Source organism: Bubalus bubalis, chromosome 5 (genome assembly GCF_019923935.1).
Source record: "Bubalus bubalis isolate 160015118507 breed Murrah chromosome 5, NDDB_SH_1, whole genome shotgun sequence".
Taxonomy (NCBI): domain Eukaryota; kingdom Metazoa; phylum Chordata; class Mammalia; order Artiodactyla; family Bovidae; genus Bubalus; species Bubalus bubalis.
The window spans coordinates 75,019,522-75,033,080 of NC_059161.1; the positions used below are offsets into that span (position 1 = coordinate 75,019,522).

At 36.9% G+C, this 13,559-nt stretch overlaps 1 protein-coding gene across 6 annotated transcripts in view; it reads right to left on the reverse strand.

The window, feature by feature from the left end:
* KCNT2 (potassium sodium-activated channel subfamily T member 2) overlaps window positions 1–13,559 on the reverse strand; it is a 428,512-nt gene that overhangs the window by 297,872 nt on the left and 117,081 nt on the right. For all 6 annotated transcript variants that reach the window (XM_044943221.2, XM_025286125.3, XM_025286126.3 and 3 more), the window contains exon 2: window positions 1,345–1,424. In XM_044943221.2, the coding sequence (XP_044799156.1) occupies window positions 1,345–1,424 (80 nt within the window). The remainder of the gene's footprint in view (window positions 1–1,344; window positions 1,425–13,559) is intronic.

Sequence of the window (13,559 nt, forward strand, 5' to 3'; positions counted from 1 at the left end):
TATGAATAAAATTCTGAGAAAGGTCTTCCAATAATTATTTCTTAATAAGATCTAAAAATGAAATGCCATTTTGTTTTTACTCTGCTATAGGTGAGTGTACTTAAGGTAATATTTAACAGTAAAAGGTTAATGCTTATTAATTGTGTAATTTTTCCTTGGTTTTCCCATTAAAATGATAGGTACATACAGGTTAGTTTCTTAATAAAGTCTTTTAAACTGTTAATGAAATTGCCCTGGTTTTATGGAACTGGTCTCCTTAAAAGTTTAGCCAAAGCTGGGTATTCTTTCTGGTCTGGAGAGACAGAATTTTTACTACTAAAATAAAGGAAACCTTCTATGCAAATGATGTGGACTATTCAAGTAATATCTATTGGTGCAACTTCTAACCAATCAGATTAGAGAAGCACTAGTTATTATGAACCTAACCCTGAACTAACCAGCCATTAAGATTCTATAATTTGTGTGCCTTACAGATTGAAATACTTCCTGTGGTCAGTATTCAGACAACTTCTCATAATTCAAGTTTTTCTCTATGAACCCACAGAAGCACATTAAACCACCCAAGAGGATTCAGAGGTCAAAACTGTGAAAGAGTAAGTCTACCCCAAACTATTTCCATTGCTTATTGACATCTTAAGCAATAATTACATGAAAAAAAATTGCAAACTGGTTCACTATATATGACTTTTCAAAAATACATAGTATTGTGGAGAGGTAAGAAGTATGACTGACACTTCAACCCCAAATAGGCTTAGGAGGTCACTGACTATGCCAATTTCATGCCCTCTTGAAGTTCCAAAGTTTCCCAAATGTATTTTATGGCAAGAATTCCTGGGATGCTATATGCTGAGCTTGGCTCTGCACTTTATGATTTTAAATCTCCAGGGGAAGGTGTTGTACATTTCAGGACATCCTACATGCTTCTTGCTATTAGGTGTGATAGGTAAACTCGCCCCTACTAAACACTAAATCAGAAAATTATTCCCCATTATGGTCACCTGGAATCACCAGAGTCTTCTCAAAGCAAGCTTTAGGTGTCTCTCACAGTGAAAATATGGGGAACCCTCATTCAAATGATTTTCCTCAGTATTTCTATCAATCCAAATGGTCCACTCAGAAGTCTACTAAATGATACCAGACTTGAAGATGTAAAGGTGTCAAGATACTTTGACATCACCAGAGGCAACATCTACTGCTTTTTAAACATTAACGCCTGACAGAGAAGATAATCAAGTTTACTCCTGTATATAAAAGATATTTTGAAAAAGGACTGTATAGCTGTATTTTTTATGACAGTGAACATATATACAAAATATAGACAGGGGAATAAAATGAAAGACTTACTTGATCTCTGGTTTTTGATAAAAAATAACTTTAGTCTCTCTTTAAATGTGTTTTCATTCATATAGAATTCAACTTGCACCCTGCAAACAAAAAAATAAAAACACAATTAAGCTAAACAGTAAGATATATGAAAATAAAAACAAATTATGTGATGTAATACATTACATAATTTGAACGAATCCCCACCATAGAAAATGAGAAGTGAGTTAAAACACTGATTTTTTGGGAAGTACCAGTTATGTTCTAATTTTAAAGATATACTCGTTTAAATATCATATGCAGTTAATTCAGTTATCTGTATTACTAGATAAATGAGTGGTATGTATGATTCAGGGCTTTCCTGGTAGCTCAAAACAACAATAATGCAGAAGTCTTTCATATATGTATGAAGAATAATTTTTCATCAGTGTAGTCCCAATTTTTTCCCTGTCTTAAGAATCAACTGGATGGTTAAAAAGTCAGGATGAACTAATCACCCCAAATCTACTGAATCTTAAGGGACTGGGCTTGGAAATAGAATTTTATCAAGGATTCTCTTTACCTTGAGCCTATTTTGGGACATGACATATGGGACACTTTACTTTCTTATTTATTTATCTGTCTCATATTAAATATTGCTTGATCAACAAAGGAGTGGCACTGGCAAGTGGAACATTAAAGTCACCAGAGGTAAGTTACCAACCAGACAGATCAATTAAGGGACTGAATATTCTACCTTTAATCAGCTATAAATTGGTATCAACACTCTAAAACATAGTAGCATTCTAATGAATGTGTTTGCTTTCTCCCTGAATTCTAGCAACTTCTCTCAAATGATAGTGCCAAAATAAAATTTTCAAAATACTGAGTGAAAAAACAACTGTGCTCAAACTTGGTGAATTCCAAATAATCATCATCTGAAATTTTCTCAAATAATCTTAAATACATGTACTATAAGTTAAGATTTCAAGAACAGTTAGAAAACATTTTAATGCCACAAACACAAAAAATACTTAACTTTTCCTGAAGAACTATGGATGGAGGTTCATGACATAGTACAGGAGGCAGGGATCAAGATCATGGAAAAGAAATACAAAAAGGCAAACTGGTTGTCTGAGGATGCCTTACAAATAGCTGTGAATAAAAGAGAAGCCATAGCCAAAGGAGAAAAAAGAATGATATATCCATTTGAATGCAGAGTTCCAAAGAATAGCAAGGAGAGCTAAGGAAGCCTTCCTCAGCTATCAGTGCAAAGAAATAGAGAAAAACAAGTAAATGGGAAAGACATGAGATCTCTTCAAGAAAATAAGAGATACCAATGGAACATTTTATGCAGAGATAGGAACAATAAAGGACAGAAATGGTGTGGACTTAACAGAAGCAGAAGATATTAAGAAGAGGTGGCAAGAATACACAGAAGAACTGTACAAAAAAGATACTCATGACCAAGATAATCATGATGGTGTGATCACTCATCTAGAGCCAAACATCCTGGAAGGTGAAGTCAGGTGGGCTTTAAGAAGCATCACTGTGAATAAAGCTAGTGGAGTTGATGGAATTCTAGTTGAGCTATATCAAGTTCTGAAAGAAGATGTTGTGAAAGTGCTGCATTCAATATGTCAGCAAATTTGGAAAACTCAGCAATGGCCACAGGACTAGAAAAGGTTAGTTTTCACTCTAATTCCAAAGAAAGGCAATACCAAAGAATGCCCAAACTACCATACAATTTTACTCATCTCACACGCTAATGAAGTAATGCTCAAAATTCTTCAAGCCAGTCTTCAACAGTACGTGAACCAGGAACTTCCAGATGTTCAAGACGGATTTAGAAAAGGCAAAGGAACCAGAGGTCAAATTGCCAACATCCGCTGGATCATGGAAAAATCAAGAGAGTTCCAGAAAAACATCTATTTCTGCTTTATTGACTATGCCAAAGCCTTTGACTGTGTGGATCACAATAAACATTGGAAAATTCTGAAAGAAATGGGAATACCAGACCACCTGACCTGCCTCTTGAGAAATCTGTACGCAGGTCAGGAAGCAACAGTTAGAACTGGACATGGAACAACAGACTGGTTCCAAATAGGAAAAGGAGTACATCAAGGCTGCATATTATCACCCTGCTTATTTAATTTATATGCAGGGTACATCATAAGAAATGCTGGACTGGAAGAAACACAAGCTGGAATCAAGATTGCTGGGAGAATATCAATAACCTCAGACATGAGGATGACACCACCCTTATGGCAGAAAGTGAAGAGGAACTAAAAAGCCTCTTGATGAAAGAGAAAGAGGAGAGTGAAAAAGTTGGCTTAAAGCTTAACATTCAGAAAACGAAGATCATGGCATCCGGTCCCATCACTTCATGGGAAATAGATGGGGAAACAGTGGAAACAGTGTCAGACTTTATTTTTCTGGGCTCCAAAATCACTACAGATGGTGACTGCAGCCATGAAATTAAAAGACGCTTACTCCCTGGAAGGAAAGTTATGACCAACCTAGATAGCATAGTCAAAAGCAGAGACATTACTTTGCCAACAAAGGTCCGTCTGGTCAAGGCTATGGTTTTTCCTGTGGTCATGTATGGATGTGAGAGTTGGACTGTGAAGAAGGCTGAGTACCAAAGAATTGATGCTTTTGAACTGTGGTGTTGGAGAAGACTCTTGAGAGTCCCTTGGACTGCAAGGAGATCCAACCAGTCCATCCTAAAGGAGATCAGCCCTGGGATTTCTTTTGAGGGAATGATGCTGAAGCTGAAACCCCAGTACTTTGGCCACCTCATGCGAAGAGTTGACTCATTGGAAAAGACTTGATGCTGGGAGGGATTGGGGGCAGGAGGAGAAGGGGACAACAGAGGATGAGATGGCTGGATGGCATCACTGACTCAATGGAGGTGAGTCTGAGTGAACTCCGGGAGTTGGTGATGGACAGGGAGGCCTGGCGTGCTGTGATTCATGGGGTCGCAAAAGAGTCGGACACAACTGAGCGACTGAACTGAACTGAACTGAAGACAGCATATTAAAAAGCAGAGATATTACTTTGCCAACAAAAGTCAATCTATTCAAGGCTATGGATTTTCCAGTAGTCATCTATGGATGAGAGCTGGCCTATAAAGAAAGCTGAACACCTAAGAATTGATGCTTTTGTAGTGTGGTGTTGGAGAAAACTCGAGAGTCCCTTGAACTGCAAAGAGATCCAACCAGTCCATCCTAAAGGAAATCAGTCCTGAATATTCACTGGAAGGACTGATGCTGAAGCTGAAACTCCAATACTTTAACCACCTGATATAAAGAACTGACTCATTAGAAAAGACCCTAATGCTGGGAACAATTCAAGATGGGAGGAGAAGGGGTTGACAGAAGATGAGAAGGTTGGATGGCATCACCAACTCGATGGACATGAGTTTGAGTAAACTCCAGGAGTTGGTGATGGACAAGGAGGCCTGGCATGGTGCACTCTATGGGGTCGCAAAGAGTTGGACACGACTGAGTGACTGACTGAACTAAATATCACAAAATTTTGATAATGGAATCTACATAAAGTAGATAGTTTGGGGGTTGGCTTTTTGTTTTGTAGGGATACTCGAGAGATAAAACTGGAGAGAAAATAATTGACATAGGAAGATGTTCATGTCTTAGAGAAATATTTCACTCCTAAATTCTAAGTTGCATATTCAAAAAGATCTATGAATATTTTAAAAGCAATCTCTTATGCAGTAAAAACAAAGGGCTTTTGTTATCAATTGCTAACCAAGATTTATCAGTTATACATTCTAAAAACTTGAATTGCTCTTTATCTCTTATCCCTAAAAACAATATTCTCACCCATCTACATTTTCCTTCTTTTGTATCCTTTTTTGATTTCTGTTTTATTTTTTACTTTATGTGTAAAATGACAAAAATCAAGATTCTCTTTACTTGTTGGATATTGCAGTAATATCTTCTAGCAGAACATCTCTTTATGCATATCTGTGTGCATGCACACACCCCTACATATATATGCAAACCTTCATACTTACATATGCTGCAAAATACATGCACAGTGTGTATTTGTTATCAATTGCTAACCAAGATTTATCAGTTATACATTCTAAAAACTTGAATAGCTCTTTATCTCTTATCCCTAAAGACAATATTCTCACCCATCAACATTTTCCTTCTTTTGTATCCTTTTTTGATTTCTGTTTTGTTTCGTTTTTTACTTTATGTGTAACAATATAAAGTATGTGTATGTATATAACAATATACATACATACGAACTGTATGTATACATACATACACTTTTTATACATACATACACTTTGTTATATACATACAAAGTGTATGCATATAACAATACATACAAAGACCCACATCTCCACTGGCATCTTGGAAAGCCATCACTGGACCTGTTTCCCTTGTTGATCAAGTGAAAGAAAGTTCATTTTAATAAAGTAACTGTGACACTGATATTAAGCTACATTAATTCAAATTTGCTATGGATACAAAAGCAAATTTGAGAAGGACATATGGCTATTATACAAGTAATAAAACAAAAGCCATGTAGATTTGCTCCCTAGAATTATCAAGCTTATAATAGTATCAGTGCATTCTTCATATAATACCTGGAGTGCATTACTGGGTATACAGCAGAGATGCATATTTTAACTAAAATGAGATCTTCTAAATCCTTAAGCAAACAGTGAGTATCTGGAAAGCATTTCATATAAGGACAAGTTTAAGGAACTGGAAATGTTTAACCTTACTCAACAGCTGTCTTTAAACAGTGAAATGACCATCATTATTAAAATGAGATGATTCGTAATGTGATGTATAGGATTAGTTATGGAAATTATGAGAATTATGAATGATATTACCCAGTTCTGAAATGGCCATCACTATAAAATTGAGTATTCTCCAATACATATAAATGTGCCAAAGACTAAGTAACAGCTTGCAAGCGACTGGAATGTTTCCTGAAGTGAAAACGATTTTGCATGGTGTAAGGTCTCTCATTAAATAACTTTCAAATTCCATTCTCATCATAATATCATGTGAAGCAACAGAGTTAATTAATCTAGTGATCTGAGTCAACATCACTAAGGAACATGGATGATATTAAAGCATACATTCATACAAATACTTTTCAAAGGTAAAATGAAAAAACAAAAAATAAGCAAAACACTTTTTGAACCCTATCTTCCATCAGGTACAAAAAAACTGTCATTTAGATTTATTATTTATAATATAGAATGGAGACTTATTTGATTCATGACAATTGTACAGGAATCCAGGCAGCTTAGTATAGTGTATATTTTGGGAACTGTCAAGCACCAGATATTTCTCTAGTATTCAGGGAGTTGGGTGGGACAGAATTTAGTTTTTATCTTTCCCATTTTTTTTTCATTATTTTAGCTGATTTTAAATATCCTCTTAGTAGTTCCCTTCCCAGATTTAAATGTGCTTTTACTTACTTCCTCCCTCTTTTCTTCTTTCCCTCACTCCCTCTCTCCCTTCCTCTTTTTTCCCTTTCTTCCTTCTTCTCTTCCTCCTTTTCTCTTCGTTTATGAATTCCTTCTTCCCATCTAACTTTGTCTGAACTGACCTCTTTACCTACTGACCTCCAGTAAGTAATTTTAGTGTATTCTAAAACCATAGAGTTTTGAACAATACACTAGAGCAAATCTGCCCTCATTATTCCTTTAAATATCATTTTTCACATTTTTATACTCAAAATAAAATATAAGATCATTTTGTCCCATTTATACCAATATCACAATGGATATGTGGTTGTAGTTAATAAAAATAAAGTAGAATTGCAATCATTACTATGCCATATCTATTCCTACTGACATACGTTACCATTGGTTAATAATATGTTGGTTGTTGGTTTATTTGGGCAGAGCCTATAATTTTGTTTACTATTCTAAAACTGTGCTGTTCTGACCTTTAACTTTTTTGATATTGTAATTGACAATTATGTTGAACTCTCTTATAGGTAGTGATATTTTTCACGCTTATTTTTTGAGTTTTCTAGGCAGACAGTTATGTAGTCTGGAAATTTCCAATATCTGTATTCCCTTTTCATTGTTTTTGTCTTATTACATCGACTAGAACTTTTTGATGAAAACAACAATCAAATAACCATTGTATGTTTTCCTAGAAGGCATCTAGTGCTTTAGAAGTAATTACATTATTGACAATGAAATTGCAATGAATACTTATATTTTACTAAAAATCATAACAGGAATGAATGAATGCTGATTCTCAAAAAAAAAAAAATCTTGAATCTATCAGTTGATGGTGTATTTTTGTTTTTTCTTGATTTATTGACTTGGTAAATTATTTTAGTTGTTTTTATATTGTCATGTGCTTAGTCGCTCAATCATGTTCAACTCTTTGTGACCCATTGGACTGTAGACTGCCAGGCTCCTCTGTCCATGGGATTCTCCAGGCAAGAATACTAGAGTGAGCTGCTGTGCCCTCTGACAGGGGATCTTCCCAACCCAGAGATCAAACTCAAGTTTGGCAGATTCTTTACCATCTTAATGACCATAGTCATTAAGAAAGCCCAATTTTTAGGTGTTTTTATATTAGGCAATTTTATTTTCAATTGTGGAATATTGTTTTTGTAATAGTGAACTATTTATGTAATTTACTGCTGGATTCATTTACTTTTATTTTAGAAGCTTTTATTCTATGTTCATAACTAAGATTCATGTGCTATTATCTTTATCAGATCAGATCAATCGCTCAGTCCTGTCCAACTCTTTGCAACCCCATGAATCGTAGCACGCCAGGACTCTCTGTCCATCACCAACTCCCGGAGTTCACTCAGACTCACCTCCATTGAGTCAGTGATGCCATCCAGCCATCTCATCCTCTGTCGTCCCCTTCTCCTCCTGCCCCCAATCCCTCCCAGCATCAGAGTCTTTTCCAATGAGTCAACTCTTCGCATGAGGTGGCCAAAGTACTGGAGTTTCAGCTTTAGCATTATCTTTATACTATTCTTCAAATATAAACTGAAAATCTCCCAGATATTTTATTTTCTGGAACAATTCTTAGTACTGTAGGTTTTTTTTTTTTTTTTTTTGCATAACCATCATCAATTTGCCTTAACAATATCAAGGACTTAATACTGATTTCAATATTTTTTCCCATTTTTTTGTTGCTCTGGTTACTTGAATTTAGCATAAAAAATATGTAATATCTTGTTAAAAAGCAATTTTACAATTTCAGTCTTAAAATTCCTCTTTACTAACTTTAAATACAAAAATTAATGGTGACCCAGGTTGTTAATGCACCAATCTTTCAGGAAAACCTTCTTTTTTTTTTTTGAGCATTGATAATACCTTGCACTCTGTTTAGGATGCCAAAGTTTTGCAGATATTCTCTTTGGGAACTCATGGTAGACACAGATCATTGCCAAAGGAAAACTCTTCGTCTGTGTCTCCTTGGTGCTGTTCCCTTCCTGCTTTCCTCTGATACTGTCCATGTATCAGTTTTACAATTACTGCACGCATTTCAAACAAGGGAGTGTTGATCTGGACTTTCTGGTCTAACTGCTTTCATTCTCTTCTAATCACTCTTCACGATGGTGATGGTAGCACTTCTCAGTAATACGACATAAGTCCATTAGATTGTAAACTCTACGAGGGTGGGGACCATACTGCGTTTTGTTCATGCTTATGTCTTAAATATTTAAATTTCTTGACACCTACTAGGAACCTATTTCCATTCACTGCCTGAATGAAGAGGTAGTGTGGTCCCAAGTTCTTTCTTTGGTACAAACCTTAAAGACTCTGAGTTGCTAGTCCAATAGAAGAAATAAAGTCATCTTCCTTTTCTTCCTTAGGTTATAACTACTTAAGGATAGAAATACTTGGGTTTGTAGTGGGCTGAATCCTTGAAATCTCTTCCTTACTCCAACTTGGTCTTCTTTGAGATTAATGGTCATTCCCTGCAAGTTTTTTTTATTAATTTGGATGTGCTTGTTTATTTGCACCATCTCCTCATGATTTAATAAACATTTAGAAAAAAATTCCACTACTGTTGATTTATTAATTTTTACAGTGTTGCTATGACTCAACTAAAGCAGCCATCACTTTTATTTTTAATTCAAGTAATTTAATGATTTTCCCAGATTTATAGCTAGTACTGAGACAGAATTGGGACACTGGTCTTTCAGTTACTACTTCTTGCTTCCTGCCTTCTCTTCAAGTTAGTTTTTCATTATTAGGAGAGTTCCAGGTTATCTGTGAAGTATTACAAAAAGAGCAGTGCAAATACCAGACTATCACAGGGATACTGAGAAGTGTTTGTTTAATTCTGCCCTTTGACTGTGGACTCTAAAGCAGGTTCTTATCCCTTTCCAAATATTCACTCCTAACTTCTGGTAACTAAATTATTTAACAGAGCTACCAATTTTGAGTATGCCAAAGGCTTTGACTGTGTGGATCATCACAATAAACTGTGGAAAATTCTGAAAGAGATGGGAATATCAGACCACCTGAGCTGCCTCTTGAGAAATCTGTATGCAGCTCAGGAAGCAACAGTCAGAACTGCACATGGAACAACAGACTGGCTCCAAATAGGAAAAGGAGTTCATCAAGGCTATATATTGTCACCCTGCCTATTTAATTTATATGCAGAGTACATCATAAGAAATGCTGGGCTGGAAGAAGCACAAGCTGGAATCAAGATTGCAGAGAGAAATATCAATAACTTCAGATATGCAGATGACACCACCCTTATGGCAGAAAGTGAAGAAGAACTAAAGAGCCTCTTGATGAAACTGAAAGAGGAGAGTGAAAAAGTTGGCTTAAAGGTCAACATTCAGAAACATGTGTACACCCGTGGCAGATTCATGTTGATGTATGGCAAAACCAATACAATATTGTAAAGTAATTAGCCTCTAATTAAATAAATTTAAATTAAAAAAATAATAAAATAAAAATGTACATTGCAAAATAATAATAAAAGAAGCCTGAATTCTATAAAAAAAAAAGAAAACAAATATCATGGAATCGGGCCCATAATATCATGGAATCGGGCCCATCATTTCATGGCAAATAGGTGGGGAAAGAGTGGAAATAGTGAAAGACTTTATTTTGGGGGGCTCCAAAATCACTGCAGATGATGACTGCCCCCATGAAATTAAAAGGTACTTACTCCTTGGCAGGAAAGTTGTGACCAAACTAGATAGCATACTAAAGAGCAGAGACATTATTTTGCCATCAAAGGTCTGTCTAGTCAAGGCTATGGTTTTTCCAGTAGTCATGTATGGATGTGAGAGTTGGACTGTGAAGAAAGCTGAGCACCAAAGAATTGATGCTTTTGAACTGTGGTGTTGGAGAAGACTCTTGAGAGTCCCTTGGACTGCAAGGAGATCAGTCCTGGGTGTTCATTGGAAGGACTGATGTTGAAGCTGAAACTCCAATACTTTGGCCACCTGATGGGAAGAACTGACTCATTAGAAAAGACCAATGCTGGGAAAGATTGAAGATAGGAGGAGAAGGGGATGACAGAGGATGAGATGGTTAGATGGCATCACTGACTCAATGGACATGAGCTTGAGTAAACTCTGGGAGTTGGCAATGGACAAGGAGGCATGGCATGCTACAGTTAATGGGGTTGCAAACAGTCAGACATGATGGAGCAAATGAATTGAACCGAACTGAACTGAACCATTCAAATGGAACCTTGTAAAAAATTAAATAAATGAGCCTACTATAAATATTTCTTCCCCCCAGAATTAGTTTCAATTGGTCAAGCTCAAGTGCTTCAAAGGATCTTCTAATTGGCTTCCAGTCTTTACTATTTACACCAATAACCTCATTTTTAAAAATTTATGGAGTCTCTCCTAAGTCACTTGCCAACATCTTTCTGTCCATCTTATTCTTTTCATAATTATATGTGCTTCACTTTCCCATCTCCATTATAACATCTTATAAGGAGGCCACAGTTAGAACTGGACATGGAACAACAGACTGGTTCCAATTAGGAAAAGGAGTATGTCAAGCCTTTATATTGTCACTCTGCTTATTTAACTTATATGCAGAGTATATCAGGGGAAATGCTGGGCTGGAAGAAGTACAAGCTGGAATCAAGATTGCTGGGGAAAATATCAATAATCTCAGATATGCAGATGACACCACCCTTATGGCAGAAAGTGAAGAAGAACTAAAGAGCCTCTTGATGAAAGTGAAGGAGGAGAGTGAAAAAGTTGGCTTAAAGCTCAACATTCAGAAAACTAAGATTATGGCATCCAGTCCCATCACTTCATGGCAAATAGATGGGGAAACAGTGGAAACCATGGAAACCGTGGCTGTTTATTTTTCTGGGTTCCAGAATCACTGTGGATGGTGATTGCAGCCATGAAATTAAAAGACATTTATTCTTTATAAGGTAAGTTATGACCAACTTAGCATATTAAAAAGCAGAGACATTACTTTGTCAACAAAGGTCTGTCTAGTCAAGGCTACAGTTTTCCAGTAGTCATGTACAGATGTAAGAATTGCACTATAAAGAAAGCTGAGCACCGAAGAATTGATGCTTTTGAACTGTGGTGTTGGAGAAGACTCTTGAGAGTCTCCTGGACTGTAGGAGATCCAACCAGTCCATCCTAAAGGAGATCAGGCCTGGGTGTTCATTGGAAGGACTGATGTTGAAGCTGAAATTCTAATACTTTGGCCACCTGATGCAAAGAGCTGACTCATTTGAAAAGACCCTGGTGTTGGGAAAGATTGAGGGCAGGAGGAGAAGGGGACAACAGAGGATGAGATGGTTAGATGGCATCACAGACTCAGTGGACATGGGATTGGGTAAACTCCAGGAGTTGGTAATGCACAGGGAGGTCTGGCAAGCTGTGGTTCATGGGGTCACAAAGAGTTGGACACGACCGAGCAACTGAGCTGAACTGAACTGAACTGATAAGGAGGCAGAGATTAATTCTGGAGACTTTCAATAGCATTCTCTGCACTGTAAAAATAAAGTTTTAAATAATTCCATTTTCAGAAAGGGAAACCATCTACTATATGCATATATGTACATGCATATATATGCATGCATATATATGCATGTACATATATGTGTATTTAAATATATATGTATATACATAGTGATGTGTATATATATATAATGATGTGTGGGGAGAGAGCAAATTAGCCAAGATGGAGTGTCCAGGCTTCCTTGCCCTACATTTTGTAAATAATGACTATATAACAGCTGAGATCATTTACAGCAGTGTGCATACCTTCAGGAGGTACTGGCTTGGTCAGGAGCTACTTTGTGCTGTAGGGATATGTGAGCTCCACCTAAAATACAGAGGCACTGCTGCTGTGTCATTGGCCATGTCCATTGGGTCAGCCATGAGACGACAAAATATACTGTGTCTACTGCGACGGCTGCTGCAGTAGCAGGAGAGGATACTGTTATGGCCACTGTGCCAGTCAGGAGAGAAGTTGTATTGTGTTAGGTTATGCTACGGCTGCTGCTATGGCTGCTGCATCATCCAGGCGATAATAAACGTGTATTGCAGTTCCGCAACTCCTTGATATTTCTTCCAGGCTCTTAGCTCATGCCTTGCCTACCCAGAGTTCAGCGAACAGTGTGCTCAGTGAGATACAGCGAGATAACTGGCGCTGTGAGCAGGATCAGTGACACATGATTAGATAGATATATGTAATGTAACGAGGAAAGATTCTGGGATGCTAATCACACATCAGTTTTCTTTCATTCTGGGTAACATAATGCTGATGCCCCTCAATAACTGCATTTACGCTTTTGTCATTCCTTGGTAATCACAGCTTGCCAGTAACTGGAAACACACAATCTTGTGGCTTCCAGGGGAAAACAAATTAGAAGTGAACCCAAGAATATTTTTGTATTCAAGTTTTACTTCAGTTTAAACACTCACGTCCTGATGTGCAATGCTTATTTTCAAGAGCTACTCTCTGTACTTCCCCATTGTGTTTAAAATAATTAAATTTAAGTAATCTCAATTTTTAAACCTAAGCATGGGAAGCAAAAGATAAACAAGCTAGGAGAGGATTTAGCTTTGGGTATAAAGTTATGCTTCAGGGGTGGCACAGTGGTAAAGAATCTGCCTGGAATGCAGGAGACCTGGGTTTGATCCCTGGGTTGGGAAGATATTCTAGAGAAGGAAATGGCAACTCACTCCAGTATTCTTGCATGGAAAATCCCATGGACAGAGAAGCCTCGCAGGCTACAGTCCATGGCATCACAAAGAGTTGGACA